This window comes from Zingiber officinale, chromosome 4B, assembly GCF_018446385.1.
Source record: "Zingiber officinale cultivar Zhangliang chromosome 4B, Zo_v1.1, whole genome shotgun sequence".
NCBI classification, from domain to species: domain Eukaryota; kingdom Viridiplantae; phylum Streptophyta; class Magnoliopsida; order Zingiberales; family Zingiberaceae; genus Zingiber; species Zingiber officinale.
This window is the reverse complement of record NC_055993.1, coordinates 9,292,660-9,315,623: the sequence shown is the minus strand read 5'-3', so window position 1 is coordinate 9,315,623 and position 22,964 is coordinate 9,292,660. Positions and strand designations below refer to the sequence as shown.

Here is a 22,964-nt window from a genome sequence, read left to right as displayed (position 1 = left end):
GATTAAAGATATTTTTTCCATTTCAAACTTGATTTGGACGATTAATCAAATTGATGAGATTCCTAGCTCCCATTAATTTCCAATTCCTCTCAGAATTTTCAAGTTAAATGCGAGTCTGAATCTCACTTCCTTCCAAATTTTATTCAATCAATCTTATCATTAATTCCCATTAATTAAACACTTTTATTCTCTCGTTGAATCTCTGTAAAAATTCAAGTACCAGTTGAAAATGTATATATCTTCATTAATATTACTTCAATGGCGGTCATTAGTACCTTCTTTTGCCTCCTCTTACTGATCTCCTTCGTGCCATCCCTTGTCACGCAGGACACTGTCTTCGACGTTGAGCTGGTCCACCGTGACTCCCCCCAAATCGCCACTGTGCAATAGCTCAATGACACCCTTTGATCGCTTACAAGCCGCCGCCGTCGTCCGATCGGTCAACCGAGCTAGCTACTTGGACAAGCGCATGGACATGAAGACCTCCATCGACATAGGGGCTCGGCTTGAGTAATGATGACGGGGACTACTTCATGGGTTTCAAGATAGGCACGCCAAATTCGCAATCTTTGTTGGCCATCGTCGACAGTGGTGGTGGACTAACCTGGGTCAACAACGTTAGCTGCAAATGCTTCAAGAAGAAGACCACCATCCAATTCAATCCTAATGCATCCCTCTCCTACAAGAAGTTATCTTGCTTATCCGATGAGTGCAAGAGTTTTAGACTGGCTCATTGCAATTTTAATCAATTGTGCCAGTACCATGCCACCTTCGGTGATGGCTCCAACGTTGACAGAATTTTATCCTCGAAAACCTTCAGTTTCACCTCAATAGGTACGAACCAAAATACCATCATTCCAAATAAGGTATGCAGTTGCAACTTCCGGTCCTTAAACACCCGAATTGATGACCCCGACAGCTTCATTGGGTTAGGCCACAAGTCGCCATCTCTGATCCTACAGCTCACCCCCTAAGTACATTACAAGTACTTATCCTATTGCCTGGACATGCTCCATAGCGGAGCCAAAAGAAGGCCCTTCTTAGGATGTGGCAAACAGATGATCACCAGAAAGATGACAGTCACACCACTCATGACGCAAGACTACTTCTACGCCATGCAACTTCACACCATCTCGATCCCGGGTGAGTTCGACATCTTGCTTACTAGGTTCAAGTTGGGGGCCGGTAACATCATCTTTGACATTGGCACTGTCTTGACTATGCTCGACACTCAAGTGGTGAACCAGTTAGTGAGAGAATTGATGAATTATGTTAGCTTGCCGATTGTGAAGACGGGTGACTACAAATTGTGCTTTAATGTGTCCTCGACAGAGCAAGAGGAGCAGTTGCCGGGATTGTTGTTCTCGTTTGATGGGACATTGGGAAACTTCAAGGTGAGCCCTTATAACTTATTTAGGTGGTATAGTGCTAATGTGAAATGCATGGTGATACTGGGAAATAGTGGTATACATATCTTTGGGAATATATTATGCAGGAAGATATTTTGGTTGGACATTATCTAGATAACATGGAATTGACCATTAAAGAGAAAAATTGCACTTAGTTATACAATCCCTAATAAGCATGTATTATGTATATAAAGTGCTAAGTTGAGCATTCAAATTTATATTTATGAGCATAAATCAAGTAATTTCAATCAAAGGTAATTTGCATTTATATTTTATTTTTTAAATTTATTAATTAGATAATTTAATTAATTAGGTGTAGTCTGATTTAATATAATTTTCTTTCTATCTCTTTCTTTTAAATAATAAAAAATAACTTTACATGTTATTTTTAAATACTAGGAGTTGTTTGGAATTTGATATTAAGATCATTCAAGTTTCATATCCAATTATTGAGAGTTAGAGAGGGGGAAGAATGGCTCACGCACTTTTATTTCAATTGTTGATAGTGTTCTCGTATATAACATGTTAATGCACACTAAAAAATAAATGAATTTTACTTTAAAAAGTACTTCCTCAAAATTAGAATTTTTCTCTACTTCATTGATCCCATATCAACAAAACCATCTGTTATTTTATATATATATATATATAAACAAAGATTTGAAACTATTAATTTTGAGATAATAAAATTCTATAAGAAAAATAATATAATATAATATAAGGGATAATTTAGAAGACAATATATTTATATGAATTAAAAGAAATTTTAAATTTTTTTCTAGAATTTATATGTATTTTTAAATATTTCATTGGATAAAAATATGAATTTTTATCCTATTTAAAATGGAAATTAATTTATTCAATTAACTTAAATTTAAATTCCTAAACACAAGTTTCTCTTTTATACCCACCGCATCTCTTTCCTCAGCTGACTTGGTGCCTACTGCTGCTCATGTACAACCGACGCCGATGTCCTGAGGCTGACCAAGACCTAGATCAGTTTGGATCCTATGTCCCTAAATTTTTCTGTCCCTGTGTTCCTTTGTCGATCGGACGGATCATATTATATCTCAAGAATACCTTGCACATCACGAGGATACTGCACACAACTTAAGAATGTCATGATGTCTTAAGATGTAATTTGATCCGTCCGATCGACAAGGGATACGGGGACAGAAAAATTTGAGGACAAAAGATTTAATCTCCCAACACATTTTTTTAGCACCGACTAATTTTATTTTGTATTAATTTTTTTATTTATTCAATTGGGTCCCACCACTATTCATACATATTGATTTATATTGGAGCAACATTCGATAATGGAAGTTAGGTTGGTAGACATCTTGTAAGAATCAAGTCAATCCGATTCTGAATGCATCAAATATAATTAAAATAATTTATCTAAACTTGGAAGCGGAGCAAAGTTCCTTCCAAATATGTATCAATTAGTCGAGTGCAAGAAAACTTACAACTAGTTCCTTTTGGAATTAATTAATTATATAATAAGCAATTAATGATATTTTTTCCATTTCAAACTTGATTTGGACCATTAATCGAATTGATGAGATTCCTAGCTCCCATTAATTTCCAATTCCTCTTCGAATTCGAATCTCACTTCCTTCCAAATTTTATTCAATCAATCTTATCATTAATTCCCATTAATTAAACTTCTTTATTCTGCAATTGAATCTCTCTATAAATTCACGGACCAATTGAAAATGTCTATATCTTCATTAATATTATTTCAATGGCCGTCATTAGTACCTTATTTTGCCTCCTCCTACTGATCTCCATCGCGCTAGCCCTTGTCACGCAGGACACTGTCTTCGACATCGAGTTGGTCCACCGTGACTCCCCCAAGTCACCACTGTACAATAGCACGATGACACCTTTCGATCGCCTACAGGCCGCCGTCGTCCGATCGGTCAACCGGGCTAGTTACTTGGACAAGCGCATCGACATGAAGACCTCCATCGACATAGAGCTCGGCTTGAGTTATGATGATGGAGAATTCTTCATGGGTTTCAAGATAGGCACGCCAAACACACAATCTATGTTGGGCATCGTCACCACTGGTAGCGGACTAATCTGGGCCAATAGCGTTGGCTGCGAATGCTTCAAGAAGAATACCACCACCCTATTCAATCCTAATGCATCCCTCTCCTACACGAAGTTATCTTGCTTATCCGATGAGTGCAAGAGTTTTACTCTGGCTCATTGCAATTTTAATATAATGTGCCAGTACCGTGCCGTCTACGGTGACAACTCCAATATTGACGGAATTTTATCCTTGGAAACCTTCAGTTTCACCTCAATAGGTACGAACCAAAATATCGTCATTCCAAATATAGTATTCGGCTGCAACTTTCGGTCCCAGATCACCCTAATTGACGACCCCGGCAGCTACATTGGGTTGGGCCCCAGGTCGCCGTCTCTGATCCAACAACTCGCCCCAAAGTATATTAGGAAGTACTTCTCCCATTGTCTGGACATGCTCCACGACGGAGCCAACAGCAGGCTCTTCTTGGGACGTGGCAAACAGACGATCACCGGAAAGACGATGGTCACGCCACTCATGACGCAAGATGGCTTCTACGCCGTGCAACTTCACACCATCTCGATCCCGGGTGAGTTCAACATCTTGCTTACTAGGTCCAAGTTGAAAGCCGGCAACATCATCTTTGACTCCGGCACTGTCATGACCTTACTGGACAGTCAAGTGTTGAACCAGTTAGTTAGGGAACTGACGGATTATGTTAGCTTGCCAATTGTGAAGACGAGCGATTACAGGTTGTGCTTCAATGTGTCCTCGACAGAGCAAGAGGAGCAGCTGCCGGGGGTGTTGTTCTCATTTGATGGGACATTGGGAAACATCAAGATGAGCCCTTATAACTTGTTTAGGTGGTATAGACCTGATGTGAAATGCATGGGGATACTGGGAACTAGTGGTATACAGATCTTTGGGAATATTATGCAGGAAGATCTTTTGGTTGGATATGATCTAGATAACATGGAATTGACCATTACAGAGAAAAAGTGCACTGAGTTATACAATCCCTAATAAGTATGTTTTATGTATTTGAAGTGCTATGTTGGGCATTCAAATTTATATTTATGGTCACAAATAAAGGAATTTCAATAAAAGGAAATGTGCATTTACTATGTATTTTTCAATTATTTAATTAGATAATTTAATTAATTAGGAGTAGTCTTGATTGAATATAATTTTTTTTCTATCTCTCTTTTAAATAATACAAAATAACTTTACATGTTATTTTTAAATACTAGGAGGTGTTTCGAATTTTATATTCAGATCATTCAAGTTCCATATTCAAATATTGAGAGTTAGAGAGGGTGGATAATGGCTTGCGTGCTTTCATTTCAATTGTTGATAGTGTTCTCGTATATAAGATGTTAATGCACAGAAATTATAGAGAGACTGATTGGAACCTGAGGTAATAAAATTATTTAATATAAATAATATAATGTAAGGGATAATTTAGAAGAAATTAGATTTATATGAATTAAAAGAAATTTCTAAATTTTTTTCTAGATTTTATATGAATTTTTAAATATTTCATTGGGATAAATAGGAGTTTCTATCCTATTTAAAATGGAAATTAATTTATTCAATTAACTTAAGATTAATTTACTAAACACAAGTTTCTCTTTTATCCCCGTTGCATCTCTATCCTCCCCCCCCTGCCCCCACGTTTGCAACGTCATTTTACCGCACGACTAACTTAGTGTCTACTGCTGCTCACGTACAAACAACGCCGATGTCCTGAGGCAGACCAAGACCTGGTTGGTTTTGAGCACAAACTAATTTTATTTTGTGTTGTATTAAATTTTTTATTTATTGAATTCGGTCCCGCCACTGTTCATACATATTGATCTATATAAGAGCAACATTCGATAATGGAGGTTGGTTGGTAGTACCTTCATTAATATTATTTCAATGGCGGTCATTAGTACCTTCTTTTGCCTCCTCCTACGGATCTCCTTCGTGCCAGCCCTTGTCCCGTAGGACACTGTCTTCGATGTCGTGTTGGCCCATCGCGACTCCCCCAAGCAGTGTACCTTGCTTTTGATGATCAGGAGCCTTCGACTGGGTCATCTGCTCATCATCAGACATGCCAGTACCAAGCGCACCCACATGAAGGCCCCAACATAGACGGAATTTTATGATGAAGGGGAATACTTCATGAGTTTCAAGATAGGCACACCAATAGGTATGAACCAAAATACCGTCATTCCAAATATGGTATTCGGTTGCAACTTCCAGTCCTCGAACACCTAAATTGATGACCCCAACAACTTCATTGGGTTGGGCCCTAGGTCGCCGTCTCTGATCCATTAGTTCGCCCCTAAGTACATTAGCAAGTACTTCTCCTATTGCCTAGACATGCTCCGTAGGGGAGCCACTAGCTGGCTCTTCTTTGGACATGGCAAACAGGTCACCGGAAAGACGATGGTCACGCCGCTCATGATGCAAGACAGCTTCTACATCGTGCAATTTCACACCATCTCGATCTCGGGTGAGCTCGTCATCTTGCTTACTAGGAGGTCCAAGTTGGGGCCGGGCAACATCATCTTTGACTCCGGTACTTCCATGACCATGCTGGACACTTAAGTGGCGAACCAGTTAGTGAGGGAATTGACGGATTACGTTAGCTTTCCGATTATGAAGACAGGCAAATCAAGGGCAGAGCCAAGTTCATGGCTACCCGGGCTGTAGCCCCGGTAGCCAACGACGGCGAGAACGAAAATTACAAGGCAAGAAAGGGAAAAAAATGAGAAAATTTAGGGATTAGCCTGGGGCGGCGATGTCGGCGTCGACGGCTAGCCCGAGGGCGGCGACGTCGCCATCAGCGGCTAGCTTAGAATGACGACGTTGGCGATCTCTATGTCAACGTTTGTGACCCACATCTTGAGATCAACCCAGGTAATTGACCCGGGCTGACTCCACCATTGGGGCAAATACAAATTGTGCTTCGATGTTCCCTCGACAACACATGAGGAGCAGCTGCCGGGGTTGTTGTTCTCGTTTGATGGGGCATTGGGAAACTTGAAGGTGAGCCCTTATAACTTGTTTAGGTGGAATAGTGCTAATGTGAAATGCATGGTGATACTGGGAACGAGTGGTCTTTGGGAATATTATGCAGGAAGATGTTTTGGTTGGACATGATCTAGATAAAATGAAATTGACCATTATAGAGAAAAAGTGCACCGAGTTATACAATCCATAATAAGCATGTATTATGTATATGAAGTGCTAAGCTGAGCATTCAAATTTATATTATGGTCATAAATCAAGGAATTTCAATAAAAGGAAATGTGCATTTATTTTTTATTTTTCAATTATTTAATTAGATAATTTAATTAATTAGGAGTAGTTTGATTGAATATAATTTTCTTTCTATATCTCTCGCTTTTAAATAATACAAATTAACTTTACATGTTATTTTTAAATACTTGGAGGTGTTTGGAATTTTATATTAAGGTCATTCAAGTTCCATATACAATTATTGAGAGTTAGTGAATAATGGCTCGCGCACTTCTATTTCAATTATTAATAGTGTAGTCGTGTATAAGATGTTAATGTACAATGAAAAATAAATGAATTTTACTTTAACAAGTACTTTCTCATAATAAAAATACTTCTCTACGTCGATGATCCAATAAAGATTTAAAACTAATAAAATTTAAGGTAATAAAATTATTTATGAAAAATAATATAATATAAGGGATAATTTAGAAGAAAATAGATTTATATGAATTAAAAGAAATTTCTAAATTTTTTCTAGATTTTATATGAATTTTTAAGTATTCCATTGGAATAAATATGACATTCTATCCTATTTAAAATGGAAATTAATTTATTCAAGTAACTTAAGATTAAATTACTAAACACAAGTTTCTCTTTTATCCCCTCCGTGTCTCTTTCCCAACCCCACTCGTTCGTAGCGTCGTTTTGTCGCATGGTTGACTTGGAGCCGACTGTTGCCCATGTACAAGCAACACCGACGTCCTGAGGTAGACCAAGACCTAGGCTCACTTTTGTGCATCGACTAATTTTATTTTGTGTTGTATTAATTTTTTTATTTATTGAATTCGGTTCTGCCACTGCTCATACATATTGACCTATATAGGAGCAACATTCGATAATGGAGGTTGGTTGGTAGATATCCTTTAAGTATCAGGCCAATCCATATTATCCGAGGAAACTCCATTATCGACAATGAGAAAATAATGTGGAGACATGCTCTATAGATTCTGAATCCATCAAATACAAATAAAATAATTTAACTAAACTTCGAAGGGGAGCAAAGTTCCATCCAAATATATTTCAATTTGTCGAAGGAGTGTAAGAAAACTTACACCTAGTTCCTTTTGAAATTAATTAATTATATAATAAGCAATCAAAGATATTTTTTTCATTTCAAACTTGATTTGGACCATTAATCGAATTGATGAGATTCCTAGCTCCCATTAATTTCCAATTCCTCTTAGAATTTTCAAGTTATGCGATTGTGAATCTCACTTCCATCCAAATTTTATTCAATCAATCTTATTAGTTGAAAATGTATATATGTTCATTAATATTATTTCAGTGGCAGTCATTAGTACATTCGCCTCCTTCGTGCTTGCCCTTGTCCCATAGGACACTGTCTTCGACGTTTAGCTAGTCCACCGCAACTCCCTCAAGTCGCCACTGTACAATAGGTCGATGACACCCGTCGATTGCCTACAGGCTGTCGTCATTCGTTCGGTCAACCAAGCTAGCTACTTGGACAAACGCATGGACATGAAGACCTCCATCGACATAGAGCTTGGTTTGAGTTATGATAAAGCTAAATTTTTCATGGGTTTCAAGATGGGCACGCCAAACTTGCAATATGTGTGGGGGCATCGTCGACACGGTAATGGACTAAGCTGGGTCAACCGCGTTGGCTGCCAATGCTTCAAGAAGACCGCCACCCTATTCAACCCTAATGCATCCCTCTCCTACAAGAAGTTATCTTGCTTTTCCGATGAGTGAAAGAGTTTTAGACTGGCTCATTGCAATGATAATCAAATGTGCTTGTACCTTGCCACCTACAGCGACGGCTCCAATGTCGACGGAATTTAATCCTCTGAAACCTTTAGTTTCACCTCGATAGGTACGAACCAAAATATTGTCAATCCAAATATGGTATTCGGTTGCATCTTCCAGTCCTTGAACACCCAAATTGATGACCCCGACAGCTTCTTTGGGTTCGGCTCCAGGTCGCCATCTTTGATCCATCAGCTCGCCCCTAAGTACATTAGCAAGTACTTCTCCTATAGCCTGGACATGCTCCGTAGGGGAGCCGCCAGTAGGTTTTTCTTGGGAAGTGGCAAATGTTAGATTATATAATTTAGATTATATAATCTATTAGAATTATTTGTTTATTGCCTTGAGAGCAATTTAGTTTTTTACCTTTTCAGTTTAGGATTTAGATATAGTCTTTTGCCTTTTCAGTTTATGGTTTAGATTTTTTTCTTGTAATTAACTATATAAGGCTTTGTACTCTTTATTTCTCAATTAATTTGGATTCAATAATATGACTAGTTTCTCCCTTCTCTTATTTTTTCCATGGTATCAGAGCGATTTTCCTTCTTTAACCTAATTTTTTCTGTCGCCCCCTGTTATTGCTTACTGTTGCCGCTGCCGTCTCCTATTGCTGCTATTGATTTCTGCGCCAACATCTATTTTCTGTCCTGCTGTTGTTGTTTTCTGCGCCAACATCTATTTTCTGTCGATTGCGCCGATGTCCTGTCTTACCGATTTCGGCGCCGACATTATTTTCTGTCGATTTCGGCGCCGACGCTATTTTCTGTCGATTTTGGCACTGACATCCTGTCCTACCAATTTCGAAGCCGACATTATTTTTTGCTGATTTCGGCGCTGACATTATTTTCTGCCGATTTCAGTGCCGAAGTCCTATGTTGTCGATTTCTACATTTGACATCCTTTTCTGTCTCAGATTCTTTGTGTGACCACGGGTCATCCTGATATCAGTTTTTGCAAATCATACAAATATGTATCATTACAGTTTGGTTATTCTGAGAATTATTTATTCTGTCATCATGCCTGGTTGTGTAGATGCTTCATGGAAATCTGATTCATATTTGTTTGCGCAGTTTCAACAGTTCCTTGCTTGACAGCCCTCTACCAAATCAGCTTCCTCTCATATAGGTTTGTCGTCGTCTGATATTTCAGGTATATCCTCATCCTTATGGATTTTGGATTCTGTTGCTTCCATCATATGTCATCCAATTTGTTATCTTTTGTTTCTTTTTCTCCCAATTCATTTATATCTATTGTGACTGCTGATTGTACTCTTATGTCATTAGTAGATGTTGGCTCAATTGTTACATCTTCTTTATCTCTTACTAATGTTTATTATATTCCAAGTTTTACTTTAAATCTTATTTCTGTTACTCAATTATGTGAGTCTAGATACCTAGTCTCTTTTTCTTCATCCAATTATTATGTTCAGGACCAGCAATCTCAGAGGCTAATTGGGACAAGCCATAGGTAAGGAGGACTCTATATTTTAGATCAACTCAAATTACCAGAAGTTGTAGCTTCGAGTGTGGATTTATCCTCTTTTCATCTAAATCGTTTATCTTCTGATTTTTATTTGTGGCACTCTCACTTAGGTCATGTTTCAGCGCCTCGTTTGCAGTTTTTAGCCTCTACAGGATCATTAGGACCTTTAAAAAGTTCTGATATTTCTCATTATAGTGGTTATAAACTGGCCAAATTTTTTGCCTTACCATTTTCTAAAAGGCTTTCTTTTTCTTCTACTCCATTTGATCTTATCCATTCTGATGTGTGGGGGCCCTCTCCTATTCCTACAAAGGGGGAGGGGGTAAAGGTATTATGTTTCGTTTATTGATAATTGTACTCGTTACTCTTCGGTCTATCTTATGAAACACAGGTATAATTATCTTACAATTTTTAACAACTTTAGAGCTCTTGTGAAAACTCAACATTCTAGTTTCATAAAGTATTTTCGTTGTGATTTGGGGGGGTGAATACATTTCGAATCAATTTTCACATTCACTTGCTTCTGATGGTATTATTCATCAAACCTCATGTACAGATACTCCTGAACAAAATGACGTGGTTGAACGAAAACATAGACATCTTGTTGAAATAGCTCGTTCATTTTTATTGTCTGCCAGTGTTCCTAGTGTCTTTTGGGGGGAAGTAATCCTTATTGCTGCTCATGTCATTAATAGAATTCCAACCTCACATAATTGAGATTTGTCACCTTTCGAAAAATTGTATGGGTATGCTCCTGTCTATTCTTCTTTGCGTGTTTTTAGTTGTACTTGCTTTGTCCTTCGTACACATGCAGAGCATAATAAGTTAGCCTCTCGGTCTGCTCTTTGTGTCTTTCAGGGTTATGGTGTTAGTCAAAAAGGATATCGTTGCTTTGATCCTGTTAGTAAAAAATTATATGTCTCTCGTCATGTTGTGTTTCTTGAGCATATTCCATTCTTTTCTATTCCGGTTACTTTGCATAATATGACAAAGTCAGAACTGCTTTGCATTGATCCTTTCAATACCGATACTGAGGAAGATTCACCCACAAATCCTACTAGTAGTTCAACTGAATATGGTAATTTGGTTCCCAAGATATCCGCTCCACATATTCCTCATTCTGCCACTACCCAATTATCTCCTGAGGTTGTGGATGATCCTTCTCTCCACCGTCGTCAATCCACTCGTGTTCGTAAGTCTACTAAACTACTGGATTTTGCTTACTCTTGTTATTCTCATTCTTTTGCTTCATTTATTGCATCTATTCATTGTATTTTTGAGCTTAAGTCCTATAGAGAAGTTGTTTGTAATCCACTTTGGCATAGTGCTATGGCTAAGGAACTAACTGCTTTGCATCAGAGTCATACATGGGATATGGTTCCATTGCCACCATGAAAGCATACTATTGGTTCTCGTTGGGTATATAAGATCAAGACTAAATCTGATGGACCTATCGAATGATACAAAGCTCGTCTTGTTGCTAAAGGTTATTTTCAGGAGTATGACATGGATTATGAAGAAACATTTGCTCTTGTTGCGAAAATGATAACTGTTCATATTCTGATTGTTGTTGCTTCTGTTTGTCGATGGAGAATATCTCAGATGGATGTCAAGAATGCATTTCTTAATGGTGATCTTCATGAAGAAGTTTATATGACACCTCCGCCTGGTATTTCACACAAACCTGGTGAAGTTTACAGGCTTCGTAAAGCGTTTTATGGTCTCTAACAAGCACCTCGTGCTTGGTTTGAGAAGTTCTCTACAGTGATTACTTCGTTTGGTTTTCATCCTAGTAATCATGATTCAGCATTGTTTATCAGAAGTATGAGTGTAGGTCATATTCTTTTATCATTATATGTTGATGACATGATTATTACTGGTGATGATTCTGATGGAATTGCTTCTTTAAAGTCTGAGTTGGCTCATTGTTTTGCTATGAAAGACTTGGGTATACTATGCTACTTTCTGGGCATTGAGGTTCCTTATTCCCCGAAAGGTTATCTTTTATCTCAGTCAAAGTATATATCTGACCTGTTTGAGCGTGCTCGTCTTACTGATAATAGAGTTGTTGATACTCCTATTGAGACTAATGCTCGATATTCTCCATCTGATGGCTCACCTTTGTCGGATCCTAGTTTGTACAGACCTATTGTCGGAAGCTTAGTTTATCTCACCGTGACTCGACCAGATATTGCATATGTTGTTCATGTGGTTAGCCAATTTGTTACTGCACCAACTACAGTTCATTGGGTTGCTGTTCTTTTGTATTCTCAGATATCTTCGGGACACTCAATTTCAAAGCCTTTTATTTTCTTCTACTTCATCTCTTGAGCTGCGTGCATACTCTAATGCGGATTGGGATGGTGATCCTACGGATCGCAAATCTACCATTGGCTTTTGCGTTTTTCTTGGTGATTCCCTCATTTCTTATAAGAGTAAAAAGTAATATGTTATTTCTAGATCTTCCATAGAAGCTGAGTATCGTGCCATGGTGTCAACTACTTGTGAGATAGTTTGGTTGCGTTGGTTGCTTGCGGATAGTGATGGCAGAGTGCACGGTTGTCATAGCCCTACCCACTCGGTCTCACCATCGTGTGTGAGATGGTTGACTGGCAGTAGGGGTGACCAGGATATGTCATTGGCATCATACGCATTGATGCATTTATTGCTTATGTTTGTTGCACTTATATGCTGCATATTGGTTGGATGCATATGTTTGACATGCATACAGGATTTTGATACCTCTCGGTCTGACGACCTTGTTATACTTATACCCAGATCCTGGATAGTACAGTTTTTACCTATTATTTTAGTTTGCATTTATCATTCTTGTATCAGGAGACTGTACGCATAATTATTGCTATTAGTTATTTTCTTACTATGCATGTCAATATTACCCGCTGAGGAGTTGACTCACCCCGTGGTTATTACTATATTTCAAGTTGAGGTTGTCTGAAGAGTTCCAGTCACTAGTCCCCCTGCAGATCGTGAGGATATTTTTATTGGGTCTTTTGGTTTTATTTCTTATGGCACTATCTGGACTTGTACTAGTTTTGCTTTATGGATATTGTATGGTTTATTTTATTGTCGATGGATTTTTATTCGATATGTTCTATTACATGCCGGCCTGGACGGCAGAAGAGGTGAGTAGATTTTATTGCGTCGTGATTTGAGTTTTATGGGTGTAGTTGAGTAGGATTCTTGAAAGTTTTCTTTATCATTGCATTAGTTTAGTTTTTACTATTAAACTGCGTGGATGATTGCTGATTATTATTTATTGTTATTGTTTCGGTCATGTTGACCGAGGTATATGTGGCCCTAAGGGTATTGTAGAAAGTTTCATATTGTCACACGTACAGCGGAGATGCTGTCAAAATTTTTTCTGGTAGAGACTCTCCCGAGGCGTGACATGCTGTGCAACTTCACACCATCTCGATCCCGAGTGAGTTCCACATCTTGCTTACTAGGTCCAAGTTGGCAGCCAGCAACATCATCTTTGACTCCGGCACTTTCATGACCATGTTGGACACTCAAGTGGTGAACCAATTAGGGAATTGACAGATTACGTTAGCTTGCCGATTGTGAACACGGGTGATTACAAATTGTGCTTCAATGTGTTCTCGACAGAGCAAGAGGAGCAACTGCCGGGGTTGTTGCTCTCATTTGATGGAACATTGGGAAACTTCAAGGTGAGACCTTATAACTTGTTTAGGTGGTATCGTGCTAATGTGAAATGCATTGTGATACTGGGAACGAGTGGTATACAGATCTTTGGGAATATTATGCAGGAAGATATTTTGGTTGGGCATGATCTAGATAAAATGAAATTGACCATTATAGAGAAAAAGTACATCGAGTTATACAATCTCTTAAAAGAATGTATTATGTATATGAAGTGCTAAGTTGAGCATTCAAATTTATATTTATGGTCATAAATCAAGGAATTTCAATAAAAGTAAATGTGTATTTATTTTATATTTTTGAATTATTTAATTAGATAATTTAATTAATTAGGATTAGTCTAATTGAATATAATTTGCTTTCTATCTCTCTCTTTTAAATAATACAAAATAACTTTACATGTTATTTTTTTAATACTAGGAGGTGCATGGAATTTTATATTAAGGTTATTCGCGTTTCATATCCATATATTGGGAGTTAGAGAGGGTGAATAATGGCTCGTGCACTTTCTTTTCAATTGTTGATAGTGTTCTCGTATATAAGATTTTAATGCATAGTGAAAAATAAATGAATATTACTTTAACAAGTACTTCCTCATAACAAAAATTTTTCTCTACGACATTGATCCAATATCAACAAAGCCACTTGTTAATAACATACAAAAAAATACAGAGAGATTGATTTGAAATCTCAGGCCTCTATAAGACTATATATATATAATAAAGATTTAAAACTATTAAAATTTGAGGTTATAAAATTATTTAATAAAAATAATATAATATAAGGGATAATTTAAAAGAAAATAGATTTATATGAATTAAAAGAAATTTTTGAATTTTTTCTAGATTTTTTATGCATTTTTAAATATTTCATTTGGATAAATATGAGTTTCTATCCTATTTAAAATGAAAATTAATTTATTCAATAAGTATAAATTCCTAAACACAAGCTTCTCTTTTATCCCCTCCACGTCTCTTTCCTCACCCCACGAGTTCGCAGTGTCCTTTTGCCGCGCGACTGATTTGGTGCTGACTGCTGCTCACGTACAACCGACGCTAACATCCTTAGGCAGACCGCAGACGAAGACCTAGATTCACTTTTGAGCACCGACTGATTTTATTTTGTTTTGTGTTGTATTAATATTTTTATTTATTGAATTTGGTTCTGCATGCCAATGTTCATACATATTGAACTATATAGGAGCAGCATTCGATAATGGAGGTTGGTTGGTAGATATCCTATAAGTATCAAGTCAATCCACATTATCTGAAAAAAACTCTTTATCGACAATGAGAAAATAACTTGGAGACACGCTCCACAAATTCTGAATGCATCAAATACAATTAAAACAATTTAACTAATCTTGTACGGGGAGTAAAGTTCCTTCCAAATATATATCAGTCTAAGGCGTGTAAGAAAACTTACACCTAGTTCCTTTTGGAATTAATTAATTATAGAATGAGAGATTAAAGATATTTTTTCCATTTCAAACTTGATTTGGACCATTAATCAAATTGATGAGATTCCTAGCTCCCATTAATTTCCAATTCCTCTCAGAATTTTCAAGTTAAATGCGATTCTGAATCTCACTTCCTTCCAAATTTTATTCAATCAATCTTATCATTAATTCCCATTAATTAAACTTCTTTATTCTTCCGTTGAATCTCTCTATAAATTCACGGACCAGTTGAAAATGTCTATATCTTCATTCATATTATTTCAATGGCCTTCATTAGTACCTTCTTTTGCCTCCTCCTACTGATCTCCATCGCGCTAGCCCTTGTCACGCAGGACACTGTCTTCGACGTCGAGTTGGTCCACTGTGACTCCCCCAAGTCACCACTGTACAATAGCACGATGACACCCTTCGATCGCCTACAAGCCGACGTCGTCCGATCGGTCAACCGAGCTAGTTACTTGGACAAGCGCATCGACATGAAGACCTCCATCGACATAGAGGTCGGCTTGAGTAATGATGACGCGGAATACTTCATGGGTTTCAAGATAGGCACGCCAAACACGCAATCTATGTTGGGCATCGTCGACACTGGTAGCGGACTAACCTGGGTCAACAGCGTTGGCTGCAAATGCTTCAAGAAGAAGAACACCATCCTATTCAATCCTAATGCATCCCTCTCCTACAAGAAGTTATCTTGCTTATCCGATGAGTGCAAGAGTTTTAGTCTGGCTCATTGCAATTTTAATCGATTATGCCAGTCCCGTGTCGCCTACGACGACGGCTCCAATAATATACGGAATTTTATCCTCGGAAACCTTCAGTTTCACCTCAATAGGTACGAACCAAAATATCGTTACTCCAAATATAGTATTCGGTTGCAACTTTTGGTCCGTGAACACCCTAATTGATGACCCCGGCAGCATCATCGGGTTGGGCCCCAGGTCGCCGTCTCTGATCCAACAACTCGCCCCTAAGTACATTAGCAAGTACTTCTCCTATTGCCTGGACATGCTCCATAGCGGAGCCAACAACAGGCTCTTCTTGGGACGTGGCAAACAGACGATCACCGGAAAGACGACGGTCACGCCACTCTTGACGCAAGATGGCTTCTACGCCGTGCAACTTCACACCATCTTGATCCCGGGTGAGTTCAACATCTTGCTTACTAGGTCCAAGTTGACGGCCGGCAACATCATCTTTGACTCCAGCACTGTCATGACCTTTCTGGACACTCAAGTCTTGAACCAATTAGTTAGGGAATTGACGAATTACGTTAGCTTGCCAATTGTGAAGACGGGCGATTACAAGTTGTGCTTCAATGTGTCCTCGACAGTGCAAGAGGAGCAGCTGCCGAGGGTGTTGTTCTCATTTGATGGGACATTGGGAAACTTCAAGGTGAGCCCTTATAACTTGTTTAGGTGGTATAGTGCTGATGTGAAATGCATGGTGATACTAGGAACGATTGGTATACAGATCATTGGGAATACTATGCAGGAAGATCTTTTGGTTGGACATGATCTAGATAACATGGAATTGACCATTATAGAGAAAAAGTGCACCGAGTTATACAATCCCTAATAAGTATGTATTATGTATATGAAGTGTTAAGTTGGGCATTCAAATTTATATTTATCGTCATAAATAAAGGAATTTCAATAAAAAGAAATATGCATTTACTTTGTATTTTCCAATTATTTAATTAGATAATTTAATTAATTAGGAGTAGTCTTGATTGAATATAATTTTCTTTCTCTCTTTTTTTTAAATAATACAAAATAACTTTACATACTATTTTTATATGCTAGGAGGTGTTTAGAATTTTATATTCAAGTTCCATATCCAAATAGTGAGAGTTAGAGAGGATGAACAATGGCTTGTGTGCTTTCATTTCAATTGTTGATATTGTTCTCGTATATAAGATGTTAATGCACAGAAATTATAGAGAGATTGATTGAAACCTCAGTCCTCTATAAGACTCTTACCATGACGTTCCTAGTGTGTATATATATATATATATATATATATTAATTTATTCAATTAACTTAAGATTAAATTACTAAACACAAGTTTCTCTTTTATCCGCTCCACGTCTCTATCCTCGCCCCCCGCGTTCGCAGCGTCGTTTTGCCGCACGGCTAACTTGGTGTCGACTGCTGCTCACGTACAAACGACGCCGATGTCCTGAGGCAAACCAAGACCTGGTTGGTTTTGAGCACAGACTAATTTTATTTTGTGTTGTATTAAATTTTTTATTTATTGAATTCGGTCCCGCCACTGTTCATACATATTGATCTATATAGGAGCAACATTTGACAATGGAGGTTGGTTGGTAGATATCCTATAAGTATCATGCTGATCCACATTATACGAGGAAACTCCATTATCGGCAATGAGAAAAAAACTTGGAGACACGCTCCACGGATTCTGAATGCATCAAATGCAATTAAAACAATTTAACTAAACTTTGAAGGAGAGCAAAGTTCCTTCCAAATATATATCAATTAGTCGAAGGAGTGTAAGAAAACTTACACCTAGTTCCTTTTGGAATCAATTAATTATATAATAATCAATTACACCTAGTTCCTTTTGGAATTAATTAATTATATAATAAGCAATTAAAGATATTTTTTCCATTTCAAACTTGATTTGGACCATTAATCGAATTGATGAGATTCCTGCTAAGTTGAGCATTCAAATTTATATTTATGGTCATAAATTAAGGAATTTCAAAAAAGGAAATGTACGTGCATTTATTTATCATTTTTCAATTATTTAATTAGATAATTTAATTAATTAGGAGTACTATTGAATATAATTTTCTTTCTATCTCTCTTTTAAATAATACAAAATAATTTTACATGTTATTTTTAAATACTAGGAGGTGTTTGGAATTTTATATTAAAGTCATTCGAGTTCCATATCCAACTATTAAGAGTTAGAGAAGCTGAATAATGACTCGCGCTTTCTTTTATATATATATATAATAAAGATTTAAAACTATTAAAATGTGACGTAATAAAATTATTTAAGAAAAATAATATAATATAAGGGATAATTTAGAAGAAAATAAATTTATATGAATTAAAAGAATTTTTTCTAGATTTTATATGAATTTTTAAATATTTCATTGGGATAAACATGAGTTTCTATCCTATTTAAATTGGAAATTAATTTATTAAATTAACTTAAGTTTAAATTCCTAAAAATAAGTTTCTCTTTTATCCCCTCCGCATCTCTTTCCTCGGCCCATGTGTTTGTAGCTTCATTTTGTCGGGCGGCTAACTTGGTGCTGACTACTGCCCACGTACAACCGATGCCGACGTCATGCTCCTCCTTCCTCTTCTCACTTATCGTCACCACTAGCTGTCACGTCTGAACAGTCGTGTTTTGCTTTTGTTGGCCACCACCAAACATCTCCACCGACCACCTAGAGCAGACCCAAAGTTCAACATGTCGCATGGCCACCTTCTTTTACCCACCGTGCCCTCAACACCATGTTTTCATAGTCGTTCATAGTCGTTGTTGTAGGCGCCGGTGATCTTAAAACTGTTAGAGTGTATACTAAAAGTCTAGCTTTTTGTATAAACATATAAGAATCACATTGGTCAAATGTCTACATTTATGCTAAGTGTAGTTGTCCATTTAATTTATATTGAAGATAACATGGTGTGAGAAGACACACAGAAGTTCATATTATCAGTTCCTTATAAATTATAAACAGTTGTTCACAACCAAAATGGAATGGGACAATCCATTGGAGTGGTTGTAGTGTAATTAGGTATTAGTTTATTTTGACTAATAAATTACACTAGTACACTATAAGTGTATTGAGTAGGACCATTTGAGGTGGTATCTTTTTATACTGACTATATAAACTAACAATACCTCTATTATTATAGAAGTGTGTGTTCTTAATCATGATATAACAATAAACATGTATACTTAATAGTTATTTCTTTGATTTATCAAAGGGTGTGATTTAGCTCGTTAAATCAATAGGCCCGATAAGTTAGAAAATGATATTATTTATATCATTAGCTCGTTAAATCAATAACAACACGCCATATTATTTATATGGTGTGTTGTTGATTATAGAATGAAACTGTGTCCTAGTAATCTAGGTTGATGATGTCCCTTTGAGGAGCTCATAAGGATTTTCATGTAAACCCTACAGGTGGACCTAGTCCGGCATGACAATGAATTTGAGTGGTATTACTCTTGGAGCTAGATATTAATTAAGTGAGTTGTCAGTAACTCATTTAATTAGTGGACATTCTATATCTTAAACATAGGAAGACTGACCCACTGATGATAAGAAGGAGCCCATATAGTAATATATGATTGGTGCGGTAGTTCAATAATAACTCTTTAGTGGTATGAGTTATTATTGATGAACTCGAGTTGGGTGTTCGAGGCGAACATGGGAAGCTCAAGTTCATCGAGAGACCAAAACCAATTCCTCCTCTCGGTCCCTGTCATAGCCTCTTATTTATAAAGTCTTATACCCACCTAAACCCAACTTCTTACCCACCTTAAGGTGGTCGGCCAAACCTAGCTTGGAGCCCAAGCTAGGGCCGACCAAACCAAGGCTAAATGGGTTCAAGTGGTGGCTGGTCCTAGCTTGGAGTCCATGTAGGGTGGCCGGCCATATTAGATTAGAAGGAGTTTTTTTTTTTAAATCTTTTCTTATGTGGAAGCCATGGTTTTAAAAGAAAGTTTAAAATTCAGGACTTTCCTTTTATAGCTTTCTACAAAAGATTAAGAGAAAGATGTGATATCTTTCCTTATTTGTTGTTAAAAGAAAGATCTTAATTTTTTATAAAACTTTCCTTTTTGTAACCATCCTCATGGTTTTAAAAGAGAGTTTTAAAATTATAAATCTTTCCTTTTATAGCTTTCTACAAAAGATTAAAAGAAAGATTTGATATCTTTCTTTATTTGTAGTTGAAAAGGAAGATTTTAATTTTGGAGAAAACTTTCCTTGTAACCATTCACATGTTTTAAAAGAGATATTTTAATTTATAAAAGTTTCCTTTTATAACCAACCATGAAGGGATTTTTAAAGAGAAATTTTTATTTTTAAAAATTTCCAGAAACAAATTAGGAAGTTTTAATTGTGTTTAAAACTTTCCTTGTTTAGAGGATTTGAGGTGGTCGACCATTAAAAGAATAAAAGGAGATTTTAATTAAATTTTCTTTTATTGACAAGGAAAATAAGGAAGTGTTAATGTTTAAAACTTTCCTTATTTGCCAAGACCAAGGAATATAAAAGAGAGGGTAGAGGTGCCTCACCTCACAACACATCTATTTTTCTTCTCCTCTATTCCTTGGTGGTGGTCGACCCTCATCTTCTTCCTCTCTTCCTTTTCTTCTTCTTTGGTGGCTGGCAGCATCAACCCTTGGAGCTTGGGTGGTGGCCGGATTTTTCTTGGAGAAGAAGTAGAGAAAGGAGGCTTTGTTTCTTAGCATCCCTTGGAGCTTGGTTGGTGGCCGAAGTTCTTCATCTCAAGGAGATTGCTAGTGGCCGAAATTTGCAAGGAGAAGAAGGAGGCTTGGGTGGATTCTCGTCTTGGTAGATCGTTGCCCACACGACGTCCGAGATAAGAAGAGGAATACGATAGAAGATCGTGAGGTCTATAAGCTACAAAAGGTATAACTAGTTATTAGTTTCCGCATCATAACTACTTTATTCTTTTGTTTAGATCTTGAAAAATCAAACACAAGAGGCTAACGATTCTAGGCTTCGGATTTATGATTCGACTTTGTGTTTCTTTTGGTTTTTCGATCTTGTGATTTGATTGTTCTTAATGGTTAAACCTAGGGTTACTATAAGGAGATTAAATATTGAATTTCGTTGAAAGACTTTATCTAGGAAGTGGTGGATGATCTCATAGCCAAGAAGGCCTAGTACCTTGTCATGTTTAACCTAGAATCCAATATTTGAAATAAATATTTAATTAAATTTGTAACATAGGTGGATTTGGATTAATAATGTTAAGCATCGTTTGCGATCCAAGTCTAAACCTCTAAGAACAGATAAGTTGAATTTAGAATCAATAATGTTAAGTTGAATTTAGAATCAATAATGTTAAGTTCTGTTTGCGATTCCAAATTTAATTTCTAAAGAACACAATAAGTTGTTAGGAAAGGTTCACGACTTGTACAAAATTTTTATACAGGGGAATCGGTACGATATTCCGAGTAGCAACCAACAAAAACCACCCTTCTTTCTCGGACTTCAAACTAACCTCTCACATGAAAGCATTACCTGCGAAGTAAAAAACTAATCGTTGATTTTCATTAATTAAATGATTAATCTTTGTTATTATGAAGAGGTAAATAATATATCACCAAAAAAATATATAGAGGCCAATGATATGGTCGATCCCAATCATGTTACGTCCGAACAATTGTCAAATCAATGTGGATACTCGTCTTACCATATGTCACGCCCCAGGTAGTCCCTGTCAGAAGAAATTTTGGCAACATCTCCTCTGTACGGGTGACAATATGAAACTTCACTACAAGCTCTCAGGGCCACATATACCTCGACCAACACGGCCGGAACAATAACAATAAACATAACTAGACAACCACGCAGTTTATATATATTTCAGCCTCTGGCTGTCACAACCATGCAGTTTATATTTGAAAGCCACCTACTCCACTACACAACGGAAAACACAAAACACAATAGAGAAAACAACGCAGTGGAAAAATAAGTATAGTAGACCAAAACTCGATAAAACTCCTCGAGTACAAACATAACTATATGGATTAACAAGTAGATCAAAAATACATAACAAGGAACCCAGAAAGCCAAAAAATAAGTGAACCCGTTGCGACAAGTGGTGGGGAACTAGTGACTGGAACCTCCTAACAGCATCAACCTGAAATATATCAACGGTGGTGAGTCCAACACTCAGCGGATACCTAGTTGGCATGCATAGTAAACTATAACTAATAGCAATAATCATGAAGTATAGTCTTCTGGACAAAAGCTGGAAATGCAAAAAAAAGAAAAGGGTTGAAGCAAGCTGTAATCACCAGAGCCTCCTATCCTGACATAAAGGTCGTCAGACTAGATACCTTATGCTGTCAGCCATCTCACACACGATGGTGAGACCGAGTAGGTAGGGCTATGACAACCGTGCACTCTGCCATCACTGCTCCTGATGAATGACTGAGTGGATGGGATGCTGTCTGAGTACACCTATCCTCCTACCCCAAATCATAAGTGGGGGAGCTCAATGCTCTCCCTGATCCAGTCCAGAGGAGGGATCCCTGTCTTGCTACCATGCTGCGTCACACTTCCCATGAGTGGACCAACGAAGCCCTTGACAGAGCAACCTGCTGCAACACACCCTATCTGAATAAAAAACCCACTAACCTATGAGTGGTTGTGTGTGCAGATCCACGTAACTGTCGATGTGCTCAACAATAATGGAGCTGCCAATGGCTCAGCATGCAATCATGCGAGATGGTGCATGACACTAAGCATGAAAAATCTTGACCATATCTACCTCCAAAAATATGTACCAAAATGCATGGATAAAATAATCAGATCTAGGTACACAGGTCAGATATGGTAAATGACTAGTTCGGTATATCACATGGCATGGTATCTCACTACCTCTATAACACAAATAATAAAAAGGGGCATGAATGCTAAACAGGTAACAAACAAAACATGCTCAGAAATAAATAGTCACATATCGATACAGATATAAACATAATTATTACTACCTATTAAAATCTACTAAGCATATCAACATGACATATCAAAATAGATAAGTCAGGGTACTTGCCTCCAATATAGCGCGTGCCAAAGGTATCT

The 22,964-nt window shown here is 37.2% G+C and overlaps 3 protein-coding genes across 3 annotated transcripts; all 3 read left to right on the top strand.

The window, feature by feature from the left end:
• Positions 1-258: 258 nt before the first annotated feature.
• On the top strand, positions 259-1,564 carry LOC121978092 (aspartic proteinase nepenthesin-1-like). The gene is made up of 4 exons (XM_042530474.1): positions 259-381; positions 498-928; positions 1,019-1,394; positions 1,496-1,564. Exons 1-4 carry the CDS (start codon positions 259-261, stop codon positions 1,562-1,564), a joined length of 999 nt encoding a protein of 332 aa, XP_042386408.1.
• A 1,592-nt stretch (positions 1,565-3,156) lies between these two features.
• On the top strand, positions 3,157-4,470 carry LOC121978091 (probable aspartic protease At2g35615). Its single transcript, XM_042530473.1, has one exon. The coding sequence runs from the start codon at positions 3,157-3,159 to the stop codon at positions 4,468-4,470; it is 1,314 nt and encodes a 437-aa protein (XP_042386407.1).
• Positions 4,471-15,390: 10,920 nt separating this feature from the next.
• Positions 15,391-16,705, top strand: LOC121978090 (probable aspartic protease At2g35615). Its single transcript, XM_042530472.1, has 2 exons — positions 15,391-15,962; positions 16,048-16,705. The coding sequence occupies exons 1-2, from the start codon at positions 15,391-15,393 to the stop codon at positions 16,703-16,705; spliced, it is 1,230 nt and encodes a 409-aa protein (XP_042386406.1).
• The last annotated feature ends 6,259 nt before the right edge of the window (positions 16,706-22,964 follow it).

Bases quoted from the DNA above. Each gene is read 5' to 3' on its own strand.
- LOC121978092 (XM_042530474.1), top strand. From the start codon at position 259: ATGGCGGTCATTAGTACCTTCTTTTGCCTCCTCTTACTGATCTCCTTC. The intron at 382-497 runs GTGCAATAGCTC...CCATCGACATAG, and splicing joins ACTCCCCCCAAATCGCCACT to GGGCTCGGCTTGAGTAATGA. The intron at 1,395-1,495 runs GTGAGCCCTTAT...TATATTATGCAG, and splicing joins GGACATTGGGAAACTTCAAG to GAAGATATTTTGGTTGGACA.
- LOC121978091 (XM_042530473.1), top strand. From the start codon at position 3,157: ATGGCCGTCATTAGTACCTTATTTTGCCTCCTCCTACTGATCTCCATC.
- LOC121978090 (XM_042530472.1), top strand. From the start codon at position 15,391: ATGGCCTTCATTAGTACCTTCTTTTGCCTCCTCCTACTGATCTCCATC. The intron at 15,963-16,047 runs GTACGAACCAAA...TGACCCCGGCAG, and splicing joins CTTCAGTTTCACCTCAATAG to CATCATCGGGTTGGGCCCCA.